We start from the raw sequence: 19,209 nt of genomic DNA, 5'->3' as shown, positions 1-19,209 counted from the left end.
GCATAAGGGCGATGTAAGTGAAAAAATTAACCGTGTATTTTTCTGTTTGCGAATGAAGCAATACAGCAGTGAACGCTACAGACAAACACTTTCTGGGGTTTGGACAGCTGTCCTAAGAGGAAGGGAAGAGTTGGCCATACAAGAGGGAGCTGGCAAGAAGCACGGGACACAAATAAGGAGGGAGCGATGGATGTCTGTAAGGCTTGTCTTCCCTTCAGCCAGCTCTCCCCTTCCTCCAGGACAGTCCCAGGGCTGTGCTCACTTTTGAATCTCTTCTTCACCTCAGCAGGAACAATAGGGAGGGTGTTATTTATTTCACTGCTCTGCTCTCTGAGCACCTCACCAGTACTATGTACACTTCAGGTGAAGAAATATCATCTTCACGTCCCAGGTGGCTTTACGGCAGCCTGGCTTGGATCCAAATAGCTCCCTGCGGTGCCCTAATCTGCACTGCACAGGCAAACAGAAATGCTCTTGTGCTGAAGAACATCGTCAAAGCTGCAGGATCAAGCACTTAAAAATCAGACAATCCCAACATTGCTGGGGCAGCCCGGACTCAGCCTGCTGGGCTTGCTCCTCCAGCACTGTCCCTAATGAGAGAGGCAGCATTTCTTACTGAGCCACTGCATCGTGTGTTGCATCCTCGTGGGTCAATATGTCATATTGATTGCACTCAGCTCAAGCCCTGCCCTGAAAACAGAATTACTGATTCCCCCAACAATCTTTTCTTTGCTGCTCATCACTACAATATCTGGGGGCTCCACAAATTACTTTTCAGAGCAACTGAAATTATCTGTCTCTTTCAGGTGGCGAGGTGAGCTACAGAGAGGCTCATCCAAAATGTGTACTAGCGGGGTCTCATTTGGAATAGTTTTTTCAGGTATTTAACGTCTTACAGGTATTCTGCACCTTTCCATTGCCTTCAAGAGTAGTTGTACTCCCAGCCTTTCTGTAAATGAGGCCCCACATTTTGAAATCACAGCCGTGTCTATATAAAAAGGGGACTACATAAAATTAGCGTGATGAAGCTAACGGTGACTGACAGTCAAATGCTCTTAGCAGCTCCCTGTTGTTTATGGCACAACAAAGCAGCAACTTTTTGGGTCTCAGCAACTTCTGAAAGTACTATCTGAAATTCTGCAGAAATAAAGCCTGATCTTAGACCCACTCCTGCTGTTTAGCTAGAAACCGACTGCCCTTCCCTGCTGCATTCATTCCTCGCTTCAATGCCATAGTTTTACATCTGCACATCACAAAGTGCCAGACCTTCACAACCAGCATGGCAAGCAGGGAGTTAAGAAGCAATTTGAGGAAAGATTATTTATTCTATTAGTTCGCACATAAGGTGATGGGGCCACATGTCTTCCTGAGAGCTCAGAGGAGAGTTTAGGGCCTGAACCACGGCCCTCTGGAGAAAGAGCCCTTTGTCTGGGCCACACTAACCAGGGGACCTAAGGGAAGGCAAGGCTCCAAAACAGAGCGACAGCCAGATTTCGTTTTAGTCCAAGCAGGCCTGGTTTTGTGTGGCCTTAAAAACTTTTTTTGTTTGGAAATGATTTTGCTCCAAAGCTTTGTGATTATAAAAGCTTATGAGAAAGCTCTACTTGTGAGCAGCTGAGCTGCTGCACTGCCTGGCAAAGACCTGGCAGCTGGCACCGGGGTTTAGAAATCTCTGTACATGTTGTTCAGGGGAAGGATTCCTGCCTCACTTCAAGATTCCTCTTCTAATGCCACTTTCTGTGCCTCATTCTCCACAAAAGCCCCCAGCCTCCCAGAGCTGGGACTCTGACTAAGCGCTGGCGTCAGGGCTGAGCGAAGGCTCGGGGGGACGGTTCATCATTAATTAGAAGCCGAGATGTCCCTCTGGCATGCAACCCTCTGCCACACAGCGTAACGCTGACCAACCGCCATGGCCACCCAACACAGACCCAATGGGGCTCTGAGGCTGGTACTAGGGGTGCTGCCAGCCAGAGGCTCTTTGTTGCCTCGCAGTCCCTTGTCTGCATCCAGCTGTAGCTCGTGTCCTCGGCCACGGCACTGGGGAGAGGAGGGTGACCCAGAGCAGGGTGGATGCTCTCTGTAAAGCAGATGGCTGCGGAGAAGAGGCAGGAAGGAGCTGCAGGAGCTGGGCTCAGCCTTGCCCGTCACCAGGGCTCTGTACACTAGTCTGAGACCCCTGGGTCCTCTACAAAGAAACTAGTGAATTTATCTTGTCTGTATTTTTACTCATTTGAGTATTCACAGAGGATGCCCCTGAAGGTGGATACTCCCCACAAAATGTTGAGCAAGGTCTGTTCTCCAGCAGCGATGTAAGGCGGGGAGTCAGTGATGCCAAATCTAAGAGGACAAGAGGCACATTTGCTCTCCGTCTCGCTAAGCCAGCTGAGCCTGAGTCATGCCACAAACAACAGCTTGGTGTGCCGGGAAAAGCCGTCATGGCCAAACCTAATGTGATAGTGACCATTGTTAAGCCATGAATACAGACTGTGCAATTGACTCTCAGTTAACTCAGAGCACAGCACAGCCAGTCAGCTCCTGCTGAATCACCGGCAAGATGTCACGCAACAAGGAGCTCACTCACGGGTCACTGTCCGTGACGGCAGCGAGCACAGTCCCCCTGATTGTTCCCTGTCTTTTCGGAGACATCAGTCTCTTCAAGCAGTGAGTGTCTTATGGCTATGCTGACCCTGCTTTCCAGGAAAGAGAAGTGTTCCTGGGGTCAGTCTGTTGTACCTGCACTAAACGATTTAACAGACAAGCTCTGAAGAACTGTGTAGCTGCAGTTTAAGACCTCTACCAACACTGGCTCTTTGCTGAGCGATTCTGCTAGATGCTGCTGATCTGCAGCACCGGTGGGGGACAGAAACCTGTGCTTGCTCCTCAGCTGTTTCAGCACGAAGCCTGGTGTTGGCTTCAGTTCAGTGAGACTGGGCTAAACTGGAGTGGGAACTGCTTGTGAATGGCTGTTTGAGGTGTGGGAATGTGTTCCCTTCTGCTGACTTTTGGTACAGGGTGGTCACCTGGAACAGGCTGCGCAGAGCAGGTGTGGAGTCCCCTTCTTTGAGACATTCAAACCCGCCTGGAAGCATTCCTGTGCAGTCTACTCTAGGTGAACCTGCTTTAGCAGGTGGGTTGGACTAGATGATCTCCAGAGGTCCCTTCCAACCCCAACCATTCTGTGATTCTGTGACCTGCAACAGGAGCCAGAGCTGGGTCAGTAACATCTTAAACGACCAAGAGCACACCAGAGTCTATCTGCCAGACATGAGGTCATCTCCTGCCTTCTTCTGCATGACTTTGTCAGGTTAGATCACAGAGGGAAAAGCTGAAGCCGAGGGACTGTCAGTTAGGGGACTCTTACATTTTTCTGCAGCTGAACCAGGAGCTACCACATCCCTGGGAATAACGTGACATCTCTGCCAAACTGGCAGAGCCCAGGAGCAAACTCCTCCATGCACAGGGCAAAAGTGCCTCACTGTGATCTGCTGCAGCTTCCAGGCTGGGCCCCTGCTGAAGGCAGCTGCAGGCACCTCCAAAGTCAACTAAGGGAAAAATAAGCAGTGGAAGTTTCCACTCCTGACTGCAGGTGCGGAGCTTGTGCCTGGCGTGCTCGGAAAGGACACGCGGGGAGCTGCAGTGCTTACTCGTGGGCTCTTTCCCTTCCTACCACCCTCTTTCTTCCCATTCTTAACATTTCCCTGCAGCTGAAGCCTGCGGACCCACTGAATACCAGACTTGTGCCAACCTCTGTAAGTCTCTAGGCAGTTCACACCAAGCATCATTTACACTGCTTTTTGCACGGTGAGTACGTTTTAAAATCTACAGACCAAGTCTGCTGCCCTTTCTTTACATGCTCAGCTGTCCTGGTTTTGTTAAAAACAAGTTTCTCTTTTAGTGAATTTTTCCCTGTCAGCTAAAGTCTTCTTACTAACTGCAGTTTTCCTGAAAATTAGGTACATGTTTTGGTAGACATAGCAATGGAATGCAAGGTCATTGATAATGATGCATCCCGCGAGATGTGCAAGCAAGAGGTGAACTGAAAAATTGACCAGCTAAAGTATTCCATCCCATTCACGTCATACTTCATATAAAAGTGGGAGATCACGAGGATCTCATTCCTTTTTCCTTATGGCCAACACTGGGAGAGGACCTTGCGAGTTGTCCTTGCGAACCGAGGCCCAATGACAGACTGAATCCAGCTCCGGTTGGCTGCAGAGTCCAGTCCAGGACTTTGGGTGCCGGCCCCACATCTGCCGGAGCAGTTGCCGGGACTTTCAAGATTGGTTTTGTATATTTTGTATTATTTTCTCTATTAGTAGCATTAGTAAAACATTTTTAATTTTTTCCAACTCTCCTCTCTCTGTCCTTCTTTCCCTCCCAATCGCCTGTCCTTAGCGGGAAGGGGGGAGAGGGAGGGGCTGAAGGGGGGAAGAGGGGGGAGAGAGGGTTAACGATACATCTGTCGTGGTTTGATTGCGGGGTGACAATACATCCAACAGTTCTCATTTAATTGCTGCGGATGGAATGAAGCATTTGAGATTTCTGAGCAGAAGGGGACTTTTGCATGCTTCCAGCAGCACTTTCAGTTCCACACACCAGTGCAGGCATGTGACATGCTCATATTGTCTCAGCCTAATGGAAGTATCATCCTTGTGAAAAGGGAAAGCAAAATCTGGGCTATATCCATCAAAGACCAGTGTTTAGCAAGGAAATCTATTTATTCGTGTGCAACTCTATCTGCAGAGCAGTTTTAACTGACTCGTGTCCTCTGCTCTTCAAGAATATCCCATCCAAGATTTAGACGGGGATTCCCTACAGCTAAACTGGGCTCCGTCTTTTCAACAGGCAAACTCCTGTTTGTGCACTGAAACAGCAACAGCCTTTCCTGGCTTCTTCAGAAATCCCACAAACTCACTGGCTTTCTGCATTCCCCGCACTGTGCTCAGGCGAGTGGGCAAAAAAAACCCCTAGCAAGGTCTGGCAGGGCTTGGCAAGGCATTTCACAGCGTGATTTTAAACTGTGGATGGCAGCAAGCCTCCCAAATGGAAAATGTTTAGCTGATATATATCGCCACAGCTGCAATTTCAAAACAGAAGGCAGCCAGTTGTGTACATTGGCCTCCTCGATGAAGCCTGTTCTAACATTGGCCAAAGTATGTTGTGTGTCAACACCCTCACCAGATTCCCAGCCAAAAGGAGGGTGGGAGGCGAGCTACGAACAGGGAACTTTTCATTTATAAAAGCTCTTCCTTTCACCAAAAGACCCTTATAAAAAATAGCCTCTATCTAGGTCTCCATTTCATTAGTGGCATGAAAAACAGGGGAGCTGTAAACTTGCCAGCATGCCGAAAGGATGAAGTTACCCTTTCGAGGCAGAATTTGGGCATATCCTTCTCCTAGCGAGAAATGAAAGGCTTAGGAACAGGTCTCACATCCTTTGTTGATTAATGCAGCAGTGCAGACATATGCAGCTATTGCACACTTCACTTCTCGAAGTAACATACTTTCACATAATAATAATTATTCCTACTATGCTGTCCATCTCTGAGCGCACAGGCTTTTATTCGCCTCCCTGGGAATAGGTGTGCGCTTGTAGTTATTGAGCCGCCCTCTGGAAAACACACCAAGCCTGCCAGGGTTAGGCATTTTCAATCTAAAATTCACATTATTTCTGATTAATCAAGTTAAAACACAAATGCTAAACCTCCACTTAGACTGGAGAAACTCACTGCTCTGGGGTGCCATGCTGAGCATAGGGTGCAAATTTCCAGGGTACCATCTCTTTGGTGCGTGGTGCTTAATATCACTTTTTTCCTCAATATGCACTGCACCTTCTTGCAAGACGAACATCATTCACCTTCTCTATCTACCCCCACCCTGGTCCATGTGAGTGTTTTGGGGCAGGACAGTCCTTGTTTTGTTGTTTTGAATGAAGCTTAACACAATGATGCTCTGAACTCAGCTGGGGTCTTATTATACAAATAAACACTAAGCAACTGGAGTGAAAGAATAAGCAACAATGACAACGATGACTAAACAATCTCCATTTATTGAAACTAAATGGAGATGAGGGAATGCAGGCAAACTGATATTTTTGCGTGTTCACATTCATATGGAAATTAATGTTTTGTCCCTTACAACCTCTCAGGTTTGCATGGGGAGATTTAATAAGATCTCTTAGGCCAATAAAGTCATCTTTAAATTAGAATGTAAGTTGAAGTGCAGTTCCTCAGAGCATCCTAGCCCATAAAGATGCCGAAATGGATAGCAAGTAAGCAGAAACTAAGGAGAACTTCCAAAGTATGTGCGGTGATGATGAACCTAACATGCCCTTGCACACAATCAGAGCTCAGATGGATGCACAGCTTCTCTGCAACACCAGCCTGGCTGTTGGGTTCTGGATCTAACCAGATGCTGCGCAGGATGCTAAAGATGTAGAGTTTCATAAATTCTGCAAAATAAATCTTTTCTCCTAGGAACTGTTTGGGTACAAGTAACTTTGCACTGGAAGTACGGGAGTACTGGAAGAAAGGAAATGGTTAAGAAGTAAGAATATAAAGAGGAAAAGGTTGAGTGGCAGGAAGACCCCACAAGAAGAAAGTCTACAGGACAGTAGCATTCCTCCTTACACACTGGACCATTCACGGTTACAGGTAATTTCTCCCGGTTGCCAAAGAGCTCAATCTCAGGGCCTTTCATCTGCTCTGGGAACTCATTTTGGAGTCTGCAGACTTGAGGGTGATGAGAAAGGCAATCCTACCTTCTTACCCGGGGAGTGGATTAAAATGAAACGGTTTTTCTTTTTTAGTAGCGCTCGCAGTTCCTGGCACTTGTCATAACTCTCCAGTTCCACTGTTTCTATGCACTTCTGTTCATCCTGCAGAGAGGGAATGAAACATTATTATGAATAGGAGGCATCAAAATCAATCACATTACATCAAACCCTGCATGTGTTCCCTTTGCATCTGTCTAAAAGCTCTTCTGCCTTAAAAATAACCTGCGTGCAGACAGCAAGCCCCCATAAATCAGGCTGGCATCTCACTAAGAAAACACCTTAAGTCTTTAAGCTATAGGCCAATTTGTGGCTAGTGGTCCACAGTGGCTGAGCAAATCATAGAATCATAGAAAAGTCTGGGTTAGAAAGAACCTTTCCAGCTCCCCCAGTGCCCCCCCTGCCATGAGCAGGGACATCTGCACCAGCTCAGGTTGCTCAGAGCCTCGTCCAGCCTGGCCTGGGATGTCTCCAGGGATGGGGCATCCACCACCTCTCTGGCCAACCTGGGCCACACTCTCAGTGTAAAAAATTTCTTCCTCATGTCCAGCTTTACATTAAAACCATAACCTCTTGTCCTGTCCTAACACGCCCTTCTAAAAAGTCTGTCCCCATCCTTCTTATCGGTCCGTTTTAAGCACTGAAAGGCCACAATAAGGTCTCCCTGGAGCTTCTCTTCTCCAGGCTGAACACCCCAACTCTCTCATCCTGAATAATAACACATGGTGGACAGTCACACCAGCCTCTGTCACCTCTGTTGGCCTCATCCAGAAGCAAGGTGGGAAGGTCTTTGCTCATCATCCTGCCCCAGCCACAGGCTGAGAATGTGCTGTCAGTCCTGGCATGGGAAGGAGGAATAACATGATGCATTTTTATAAACCTTCCTGGCATGATCTCAGAGCACTCCCCAGGCTTCCCCTTCACTTGGTGACACTGCCTCCTCCCCACAACGCACACAGGAGATGTTATTCTGCTTTTTCACAGGGAAGACGACATAAACATCACAGTGGTCCAAGCAGCTCCCCAGGAAGCCCAAGGCAGCACAGAGATAAGAGGCGAGTGCTGCCGTCACGTCGAGCCTCAGCAAGGTCAGCAGGAGCCACATGCGACAGGGACAGGGACACACTCCTCTTGCAGCCACGCTCTGGGCTGTCAAAGTGCTTTGGATTGGAAATATCGTCCCATATATCCAGCAAAAACTGTCCGGGCCAGCGTCTCAGCAGGGAATATTTATCTCTGGAGCATCTCCACTGGTGGCTGCCGGCCGCAATCTTGGCTCGTTTCTCCCAGTAACATAACTAAAATTCCACATGTGGTGCGTGGCTCAGTTCAGCTGCAGAGCACCATCCCTAATAGGAATTGCAGCGTAACGCTGGGCAGATAATATTCTTTGTGTCTCAGTAGCCCAGAAGAGCCCAAAGCTCCTTTTGCTAAGCATTACACAAATAACCAGCGAGAACGCAGAGCAGTTCTTGCCGGTAAAAAGCTACAGTCAGCATGCCTCATGAACCTCTCTATTCTCATCATAAATTAAAATCGCCGGCCATGACCATCCCCAGCTCAGGCTCCGCTCCCAAGGCAGCTCCTTGTACCCGTATGAGTTTGTATTTAGCAATTCCTGTAGCAGAGAGGGCGTGTGGGATGAGGAAGCATGTCGTAGCCAGGAAGCTGCTGCGTGGCTGGAGGCCGGGAATGGAGAGTTCAGAGGGAAGTGGGCTGCAGGGAATTTCCTCCCTTTACCACTTGACATTTAAGTCGCTGTGCAGAGCTCAGGCTGTATTTAGGTTTATTTTAACCCTCCTGTATGGGGATGGGGGCCCAGTAGAGCCCACACCGGTACGCAGAGCAAGTTCTGAGCCACTGAGGGATGTCTGGATCTAATTTACGTTTATTATTTTAATGACATTACTGTTTATTTCATTTAACGCTGAGTAGGTGAATGCGACCAGAGAACTGGGAAAATGTATACAAGCAGGAGGAGATTAATTCTGCCCAAACCTAAAACTGAGCAGATAAAATCCTGCTGACATTCTGAGCCCTTTTGAAGGCACAAGGCTCCTGCTGCAATCCTGGTATTGCAACGTCACTGCGAAAGGACAGGGATGGAAATAATAACTCCTCGGCAGCCAGCAGATGACAGAGGAGGGTGAGGTCAGGAATACATGCCTCGGGGATGGGTGATCTCATCCCGGCCTTGGGTGGACGACCGCCCACATCACAGCCCTGCTGCACGGCTGGCGCGGTCACCAGCTCCGACATGAACGTTTGCTGGGCTGAAGATCTTGTACATCTTCAGGGCTCGGCAGCGCCCTGACCAGAGACCAGCACAAAGCCTCCTACCCACCCTCCCCGCTCTCAAGAGCAGCTCTGTCCCCAGCAAAACCCAGTGGCTCCATGTCACCCTCCTTGTGCACACTGTCCTTCCTCGTCTCTTGGAGGGGAACCTTCCCTCTGATCCTGTGCAAGCTGCCCTCAGCTTCCCATGAACCACCGATCCAGGGGACAAGAAGGACTTGGCAAGGTGGAGAGCTGTAGTTTTGCCTTCCAGTTGCCCCTCTCCTCCTGGGGAGGCTTTGTGGACTCTGGCCTGGCCAGGGAACAAGGACAGCGAGGACGGGGACACGCAGGACCCTGCCGGCCAGGGCCACCGGCTCGACTGTACAGGCTATAGCTCCTTCATCTCAAAGACTTGAACTTCTCAAGTAAGTTCTCCTCTTCAGGGAGGGTGGGGAAGAAAGCAGCCAGAGAAATATGAAAACTCCATGTCTGAGGGCAAAGGAAAAGCATCTGAGTTCAGGGAGCATCAGAATAGGGCTTTTGTTTCTGTTTTACCCTTCGCACATGGCCATCCCCTCTCTGTGAGCCCGCCTAAATCACAGAGATTCTTTACATTTGTCCTGCACCATTAAAAGATCAAAAGACCCAACCCTGCCACAGGTTTCCGGGTCCCTTCAGCCTCCTGGGACCTGGAGGATACTCAGCATCACACAGCGATAAAGTCACTTCCAGGGCCCTGACCAACACACGGGTGACAGACACATGTTCTGGACAAGCTCTCGCTCCATCTGGTCTCCAGTGTCCCCAAGAAGTTAAAACAATCCTTCTACACCATCCTGAGACACAACGGTTGAGCTTCACTCGGTCACACCTCCCAGCACCGCGCTTGCTGCAGATCGAGGCTGGGAATTCCCTTCAGGACACCTTTCTCTTTCCCTCTACAGATTTTAGGGCTTGGGTTTTAAATTGCTTTGGTGCTTGAGGTAAGTGATAATCAATAAGATGCTTAAAATCCTGGTACAGAACTCCCTACACTCATAATTTAATGCAGAAAACCAATTCCATTAGCTATTCATGGAGCACACGCTGCAACTTAGACTGCGTCTGTAAGCTTGGCCCTTGAGAAGAAAAATAACTGAACACCTAAACATATTCATGCAAGTGCTTAGCCAAAGAATCCCACTTGGCAAACAATTTTCATAAAGTTGATAAAAAGGGGAAAAACGACCCACTGAAATTTGTGTTTAAATGAAGGTAAAATTTCCAGCAAAGACCTCTTCACTGCCACATTCCTGGGCTGTGACCTTCAGTGTACAATGTCTACACTGCCCAAAATGATAATTTACTTCTCCATCTGTGGATCTCAAAGCGTTTTAGTAAATCACTTTGGGGTATGCATTGCTATTATTTTACCAGGGGCAAAATGCAGATGTTAACTGCACGACTGTTAAATGCTGAGTGGACCCTCTGGTCTCTAGAAGACTCTTTGTCTAGTAGGTTTTTTTCCCTGAGAAATGATACACTTAAAACCACCTCTCAAACAACAAAAAAACCAACTCTGCCCACTAGTTTAGTGTAAAACCAAGCCCAAGACTGATGCTCTCTCGTCCATGAAGTGATGATATTGATCTGTGTAGTCTCTCTGCATAGAATTGCTTGTTCTTCAGATCGCTCTGTGGTTTTGCAAGGCTTAATTTTTACTCTGGCAAGAATATTCAGAGACAAGAAGACAAGAAACCCCATTAGAAAATAACCTGCTCGCTTGGTTCTTAGTTTCCATGAGGGTCCAGATGTGGGTGCTGTAGAGGGAGGCACAGCAGATAACAAGAAATCCATCTCCATTTCACATCCGTTGAAAGAAACCCGAAGCCGGGCGGGATGATTTTCACCCCCCATCTGCTCCAGGTAATCCAATCGCCATCTGCACTTTGCCTTCAGGAGGACAGCTCTGCTTTACACCAACCCAAAAGCTTGACAAAAAGATGCAATAGGGGAAAATACACTCCCAAAGCACGTCGGGAGTGAATTCCAGGGGATTGCTACTGATGATGATAACTACGGTATTTGTGTTCTGCTCTGACTGTACTTTCTGGTGACACGGTACAAATGTTTTGCCTGTATCTGGTGTTTACCATCCCCTCTGCTCGTTTTGCACACAAAAACCTCAGCTACAAGCGCAGCCGGCCTCGTGTGATCATGTAAATCAGCGTACGAAACAACTGCTAAAGGCTTCACACCTCTTTGCGAAGGGCTCCAACACACCAGGGACGGATAAAAGCACAAAGCGTCCAAGTCACTAGCTCAGTTCCTGGAAATCTGATGGGCTCAGACCAGTTCAAATCCTCAGCCTCTAAACCTGCCCTCCCACATGGAACTGACCTCCCTCCCGTTTAACCCGTGTACGTCTAACTTAGGATGCATACGGAAAAATGCTTGTATTTCTGTTGCCTGAGGCTTTATCTCCTTTTTCTAGGGTCCCGATCCATCAAGCACGGATCAATCTCATTTTAAAAAAGCCCGAGGATGGTCTGGGATGCCGTGTGTGTCCACAGGGTCACACAAATCAGAACAGGTATGTGGAGACAGTCCAGTGGGGAAAACAGCAGCTGGAGCTCCAGAAAGAAAAGCCACCGTAGCACGCTGCACCGCGGACTGTCCCTGGACGTTGGGCAAGGCCCTTCTCATCTCGAAAACTCAGTTCCCCGATTGTAAGAGGGAGACGGCAACGCTGCCCCAGCTCACGTTAAAGATAATTACAGTAATAAACATGAACGGCCTCAATTCTGTGGCAACGGGACCCCTCCTGAGTGCAGAAAATTGCCATTTCCTTTAGTTCCCCTGCACAATCACATGCTATCCTATTGTGCTACCAGATAATTTTGTAGCAATTTCCTCTCCTAAGACATTTGACTTCAGTGTAAGCCATTTTAATAGCCTATAGATATTAACATGATCCCTTATTTACAATAATGGGACCTTGTAGCTACTGTAGCTTACAGACGCAATTTATTACAGGATGTTACCACAATCCGCAGGCTACCAGAAAACATTATGCCTGGTTGTTACAAATGCCATTTTCCTTGTTGAGATAATAAAATAACCCTTTAAATGATGGGGTTTTTTCCTTCTTCTCAATGTCCGCGAAAATAAATCTTACTTTAAAAGCCTCCTTTTCCCTTGTGGTAACGAAAACCTCCATATATCTTGTTTTTAAAGGCATGCCCTTTGGAAAAAAAAAAAAAAAACAACCTACGTCATGTTTATAGATTTTGAATCTGCGAGTTCCTGAAGCTTCAGCTGGACTCAACAGGTGTCCGGGGCACTGGGAAACAATCTGCGGAGACTCAACAGTTTGCAGGACCCGGCTGCATCTCCCTGTGTAAGAGAAACCCCCAGTGCCTTGTCTGCCTTCCAAGCTGCTCATCACCTGACACTGACTTCTCAGCTCATTATTCTTGCACTCTTCATGACATTTCAAAACTAAGAACAAACACCTCCATAAAGCTCTGGGATTCGGGAAGAGCAGGAGGGTTCAGCGTACGGGAGGAGGTAATACCCTTTAACCTAAATTGTTTATAACAAATCTTCTTTATTAGGCAATAGTATGGGGTTTTTTAAAAAACAGAACCAAACTCTTTGTCAGTTCTGTTGTTCCTGAAACCATCGCAGCAATGCAGCTGCTGGAACATTTCCCCATTCTTCTTCCCTTGACACACTGCGCAGCAGCTTTACATGATTTTGGTTTTACATCGCCCTGATGCCCACGAACGACCCGATCCCCGCGTGTCAGACACTGCGCGGGCACGTGGTCCTTGCGCAGAGGTGGAGTGAGAAACGCTCCTCCACCCTGATGCGCACACAAACCATAAACCAGCAGGGTTTAGACTTACCCACCCCTAATCTCAAACCTCTCTGGGTTGTAGCTTGCGCTCTGCACGGTGATTTCTAATTTCTGGAGCAAACTCTGCTCTTGTAGAAGCCCCTTCCAGCCCAGGAACCCAGGGCCTGACTCAGGAAAGAGCCACCTTTGCACCCAGCAGGACCAGCCCTGAACTCTCCATTCTTCTCGCATGAATACGCAGGACAGATTTGGCTTGGCTCTGATTTCTCCTTTGATTGGAAACAGCTCTAAATGAGGCCATGAACTTCAAGCATGCAATTCATCTAGTGAAGTCCAGGACAAGGCTCCCAGGGGTCCTTTGCTCAGTACTGGCTCAAGTAAAGGGAAAAGATGAGCCAAATCCAGACTGTGTCCCTGCTTAAGGAGGACAGCAAGCGCTCACAACCTCACTCTGCATCCGTCAGTGGCTAAACGAAACCCCAAAGAGTCTGGCTAGCAACAATTTGAGCTGCCTGAGGGGTGCCAAACAGCTGCGGGGCCGCCTGCCGTTCCCTCGAGAGGCAGGTGGGAAGTCAGCCTGCTCCGATCCAGCTTTTATCCTTTAAAATCCAAAAAAGCGCACGGCACATATCCTGCTTCCACCCAAAGCTTTGCTCTGTTTGCCTTCTCACAGGATGTCCTGCCCCTATGTTTTTGGGTTTGCCTTTTTTTTTTTTTTGGCAATGGCAGTGTCAAAATATTTACTAGCTAAAATATTTATAATATAAAATATACTCTAAAATGCAGGTGCTCTCTCTTCTTTACAGCATTTACCCTTCCTGGAGATAACTGGAGAAGGTCTTTTGAAAGGAATGGGCTGGAGGGAAGAGTGAAAAACACAGGAACGTGTCACCAAGGGCCTGATCCTGCTCCTCACTGGAGGCTCTGAGCTGTGACCATACCTCATCCTCAAAGACCACGAGCTGTGTTTTCCGTAGCTGGATGTAACGATCCTTCCACAATCCCAGGAGCCCCCCACTGCTTTTCTTAATCCAGCCGTATTTCTCTGCGGTTGGAGCAGACTTGGGTTTCTCCGAGACCTCCTCCTTTGTATCCTGCAAGGACAGAAGTGAGAAGGAATTGCATCAAAAACACTTGCCATCCATTTAATGAAGATCACCAGAAAGCCCAGACAAGACCTCAGCACCCACTACACGTGGTCTCTGCCCACCACATCACAAACTGGCATCTTCCAGGGGAAAACTCAACCAGCTCCCAGCGCAGGGCTGCCACGGGACTGGGGAGCAGCACAGAGCCTGGCCAGCCCTGGGGACACCGCTGGGATGGCACCAAGGCCACCTTGCTCCGCTGCTTCCCCAGTAGCCCACAGACACTTCTGCAAGCTTCTCCTCTAGGTCTCTACATTGAGTCATCGTCCCCAAACCAACTCCTGTGAACAAATCCACAGCGCGAGGGCCAGGACTTCATCGCATCTGCACTAAAATGTTCCTGGGAGGCTCCTGCGGGGTTTGCGGGCAGAGGGAAGGACCGGCAGAGAAGGCAGCACCAAGAGCGGGGGCTTTTTTTTTGCCCTGCCTTTAGCTCCTTGCTGTTGGTCACTGCTCGCTCTCCCCGACCCGCAGCAGCACGGGGAGCCCCAGAATTCGGCACTGGGAGGCCGCTGGCTTTCCAGGCCTGCCAAAAACCAGGAGATGCATAACTTCCCTGCTTTGAAAAAAAAAAATCAGAAATATCCAATATTAATATTCTCATCAAACAGAGGCAGGAAACCTAAGACGGGGAGTGAGGGCGGCTAGGTTTATTAGCCAACTGCTTTCACCAGCAGACTCGGTTCAAAATGAGAGGTTTTGTCCCCTCCGCTGCGCTGGAAGAGCCTTGGCAAAGGCAGGATCCCTGTTTGCCTCCCTCGGAGCACCCCACTGCCCCCAGCACCCCGCAATAAGCCTCTTTCCCCAGAGCAGGGCGAGGGGAATCCCCCACTGAGCCAAATCCCCTTGCACAACCACTTCGCCAACCTTGTGACTTATAAGGAGAGGCCAACCCCAAATCCTCCAGCGCCCTCCCAGGGGCCCCACTGTCCCCCCAGACTCGGTTTCCTCCACATCCCCGTCTGCAGCGGCAGCAATCCTGCTGCAGAAAAACAGCACATTTGCACAGACCAAGGATGCACGACGAAGGCAGAGCCCCAAATGGCCCCTGCTACCTGCTGAATGAAACTTTTTCTTGTAGGAAAAGAAACCCAAACAAAACAAACTGGAGCGGCTGGAGCTCAGACATCACGTTTCATAACACGAGGAAATCCCATGTGTACGGAAAGGAGTCAGAGATGGACACTCCCATGTCCAAGACAGAGCGAGTGTGTATGGACGAGCTCCAAAAATTCCGAGGAGAGCCTTGCTAACAAATGTGTTTTCATGCACCAGACTCCCAATGAACACGCCCTTGGACAGCAGCTGCCATTGGGGTGAACTGTTACCCTAAAGAGGGATCTTGCACCCATAAAAAAGAGGAAAAACAGATTCAATACCCTGTGCACCTGCATTTATCCCAGTCCCAGCTGAGGTGGGAAAGAGGCTTAGCTTTGCAGGTAGGCTCAGGTGCAAAATAGGCACAAGAAACTCAGAATGTGTATCACCTAAAAGAAAATCCGGCAGAAATCTGTAATATCCTCGGTGCCCTTTGTAGAAGTTATTTCAGTTGTACCGAGCTGTGTTTGAAACAGCCACAGTACAGGATGACAGAGCATGAAAAAGTTTTCCAGGAAACGAGGGGTACTGGGTGGGTTTTTTTTAAACTTGACTTTTTAGGTTGCCAGGAAGTTGTATTCAGTTGTGATCTGCGACTTCAGCAAACATCAATTGCTGCACAAATATAGACCTACTGGTTTCCTGACCGAGCACCCTTTTGATGTCATTTTTAGATAATTTGGCACGGACTTTAACCTCCCTCATAGCAGCTTTGCATGGATGTAGCTGTACGAAGAGTTTATTCGTGTGACTCCAGACCAAGAGCTGCCAAAATGTTCCTACTCCTTATGGTTTTTTTGCTTTGCAAATTAATTTTTCCTGCTCTTTTTCCCCACCTGGCAGAAAGGCTGTTTGAAATCACGTGGCAAATATGTCTATCTGTGGCCTCTCCCAGTGCGCTGCAGAGTGAAAACTACCATTTGCTCTGGTCTTAAAATAAAAATACTCCCTGTGAAGACACAGCACTTAACGTGTACCTCTGCAAAAACAACCTGATGCAGTAACTTCTGGTTAGAGTTGAGGCTCATGTTTGCACCTCTGTGCAAGGCAAGGCTGCAAAGCTAAAGCTAAGCTCATCTGGCAGCTCGTGCTGCCTGTGATCCTGCCTGTGATCCTGCCTGTGATCCTGCCTGCTCCCCATGGGGTTCCCCCCACCCCAGGCAGGACATCCCGGCTGTACCGGCACCTGGGAGCATCCTCAGGGAGGATCCGCGGCTCCAAGTCCCCGCTGAGCATCCCAGGAGAGGGCAGGTGGGGTGATGGAGAGCGCTGGTCCCAGCAGGTGACAGAATCACCTGAGCCTGAGCTGCCTGGTGCCTCCTCCCGTCCCCGCTCCGGGACAGACGTGACGGGTGCGATCCCGCCTTCCGCGGGTGCTGCTGAGCTGCCCGGGCACCGGGTCAGTGGCTTTGCAACCCCCTGCACGCGCACAGCCCATCGCAAGACGGGGTGAAGTTGCTGTAAACCTTCACCTGCAGGTTAAGGGTGTAAAAAACCCATACGATGCAACTTGACTGTTTGTTCCTGCAAAAGCAAGAAGAGTCTGAGAGACGGTACCTGACATTTTTGTGGGTTATTTTTATGCCATGAATGAGGAGGTTGGCCATGGAAGGGCACCGAGAGCAGGGCTTTGTGTCTGTCCTGAGCTCTCTACCTGCGATTCCATGACTAAAACCACAGCACAGCACAAAGAGACAAGTTGCTGTTGTTAATTCAGGTTTATGTGGGTATTCCTCTGCAAGAAATACTACGATATCCGTCCCAGGATGTTCTTGGGCTGGTGTAAATCCATGAGAAGAAACCCACTGGCATCAGCCAAGTGAGGGAAGAACCGAGTTATCTTGTCGCTGGCTCACGCCAAAGGTATCGCTCCCAAAAACAATCCATATGAGCCATTTTTGCAATTTATATCACGGTGCCTTTTCTTGAAGTTTCACTCTTCCAGCCTAGTTTATGCTCATGTTTCACAGCTCAGCAGAGATGCCAAATTAGGCAGACAGGATGGCTTTTTATTTGACAATTGGCTGTTATTTCTCATCTCCCCTGCCCCTGCGTTTTAAGGGCCCACATACTTTTCAGGTCTTCCAACAAACAAACCAACCAACCAACCAGTTGAATCATGGTGGTGCTTTTACAAACTACACATAATGCACAGAAGTGTTTTGCCCAGTTACAGTAACTTCATTTAAAGCAAGTGGCTCATTTATCTCACACTCCTCTCTAGCACAACACAGATGAGCACTTCCCGGGGGACAACCTGCATCTCCTGACCTGCAACCTGCATCTCCTGACCGCCAACCTGCATCTCCTGACCTCCAACCTGCATCTCCTGACCTCCAACCTGCATCTCCTGACCGCCAACCTGCATCTCCTGACCGCCAACCTGCATCTCCTGACCTCCACTCTTTTTTCTCCCTTTCCACGTTATCTTCCAAGCCCGTCTGTCAGCACTTCCACTTCTCCCTGACCCGCAGGAGCAAAACTATCTTACTGGAAAGAAACTGCTCAGATCCACGTGAAATTTGGGGAACTGCATCAGTCACCCACTCCTGCAAGAGGATTAATTTTTCGTTAATGAAGAGCGGCCGGTGAGCTGGTCAGTCAATGCTGGGGTGGATGCAAAGCCGCCAGCTGGAAGCAGTTTCTCTGCTGTGGATTAATTTCATGGATGCCAGCAGATAATAACAACTCTCAGTCACTACTAACTTGGGCTACTTTGCTGTCTCCTCACTGTTTTAAAAAAGCTCTCGTTCTTGCCACAAGATGTTGGGAGCTGAAATAAGGGGATGTGGGCAGGGGGAGAGACAAGCCACAGCTACCAGCATGTACCGGAGCCTGAAATCCTCTGACAGCCTGCCCTGCCGGGAGCTTTCTTTGTGCATGAGCAGCAAAACCTCATTTAAGGAAAGGAAACAGGAATAATTGCGCGGCCAGATGCGGGGAGAAAACGACCAGTTGAACTCACTAACAAATTTGTGGCATCTTAATGGATCCGCATAGGGATGGATTATTGGGGTGTGATCCCACGGATGTAAAACCTACACCTGCAGAAGCACCGCTGCTCTTCCCTGAGTTAAACCCGTCCCAGGCAGAGCCAGAGGAGGAGGAGGAGGGCAGACTTGGGGAAGGCTGGTAGGTATGTGGCCATGGCCAAGCTTGCGGTCTGAGCGAGGCCCAGCTCCAGTACGGAAGTACAACACCCCAGTAAGAGTCAGCAGAAGGCGGCCTCAGCAAGCGTGGCACCTCAACAAGCCCGACCCTGCCAGCGCTCGTCCTCCGGCAGCACCAACATTTTGCCCGTCAGCCTCACTCGGCCGCTCAGGAAGTTTAAAACCCAAAAGAGCTCTGGGGATGGATGCTCAGCCCCAACGCGCAGATGACAACGGGTGTGGCAGCTGGGGAGGAGGGACCCCACAGCCCATGGGTCCCCATTTCTGCCCCCCCCGTCTCCCGCAGCCGGGCGGAGCGGGGCCGGGGATGTCCCAGCGCCGGCGGAGACCCAAGAAAACCCCGAAGTGGCCGGGGCGGTTCTCCGCTCCGCTTCCCGGCCGGCAGCGGCAGCGAGAGGCTCCTGTCCCGCCCCGGGGGTCCCGGACGATTCCATCCCGGGGCCACCCCCGCCGTCCCGTCCGCTCGGACTCACTTGCTCCATGGCGGGCCGGGGCCGGTCGCTCCTCGCCGCCCGCTCAGCGGCTCCGCCGCCGCCCCGCCGCCCCGCTGGGCTCCGGCCGGGCGGACATACCGAACCGGGTGGCGGCCGCGCCGGGCACCCCTGGCTCTTTTCCTCCAGCCACCAACTTCTCGGGGAGCAGCAACAGCGGCAGCGCCGGGTTTCCGGCGGCTCCGCAGCTGCGAGCGAGGAGGCGGGGATGCCCCCGGCCCCGGCCCCGCCGCCTGGCCCGGCCCCCCCCGCCTGGCCCGGCCCCGGCCCCACCCGCCGCGGGCGTGGGGCTGCGAACCCCCGGGGACGGGCTGGGGAAGGGGGGCACGGAGCCCAAGGGAGGGGGGCCGGGGGGTGAACAGCGTCCCTGGGGTCAAACGGTGGCTGTAGGGTGGGACATGGACCGTGGGGT

The 19,209-nt window shown here is 50.0% G+C and overlaps 1 protein-coding gene across 1 annotated transcript in view; it reads right to left on the bottom strand.

Moving 5' to 3' along the window:
* PLEKHO2 (pleckstrin homology domain containing O2) overlaps positions 1-18,998 on the bottom strand; it is a 29,845-nt gene extending 10,847 nt beyond the window's left edge. Inside the window, exons 1-3 of the mRNA XM_065642072.1 lie at positions 18,780-18,998; positions 13,832-13,984; positions 6,761-6,877 (exon numbers count right to left, since the gene is read on the bottom strand). Of these exons, the coding sequence (XP_065498144.1) occupies positions 6,761-6,877; positions 13,832-13,984; positions 18,780-18,788 (279 nt within the window). The 5' untranslated portion in view covers positions 18,789-18,998. The remainder of the gene's footprint in view (positions 1-6,760; positions 6,878-13,831; positions 13,985-18,779) is intronic.
* Positions 18,999-19,209: the final 211 nt, after the last annotated feature.

The sequence above is a fragment of the Caloenas nicobarica genome, chromosome 10, assembly GCF_036013445.1.
Source record: "Caloenas nicobarica isolate bCalNic1 chromosome 10, bCalNic1.hap1, whole genome shotgun sequence".
Lineage (NCBI taxonomy): Eukaryota > Metazoa > Chordata > Aves > Columbiformes > Columbidae > Caloenas > Caloenas nicobarica.
The sequence above is the reverse complement of the archived record's forward strand: the minus strand, read 5'-3'. Positions and strand labels throughout refer to the sequence as shown.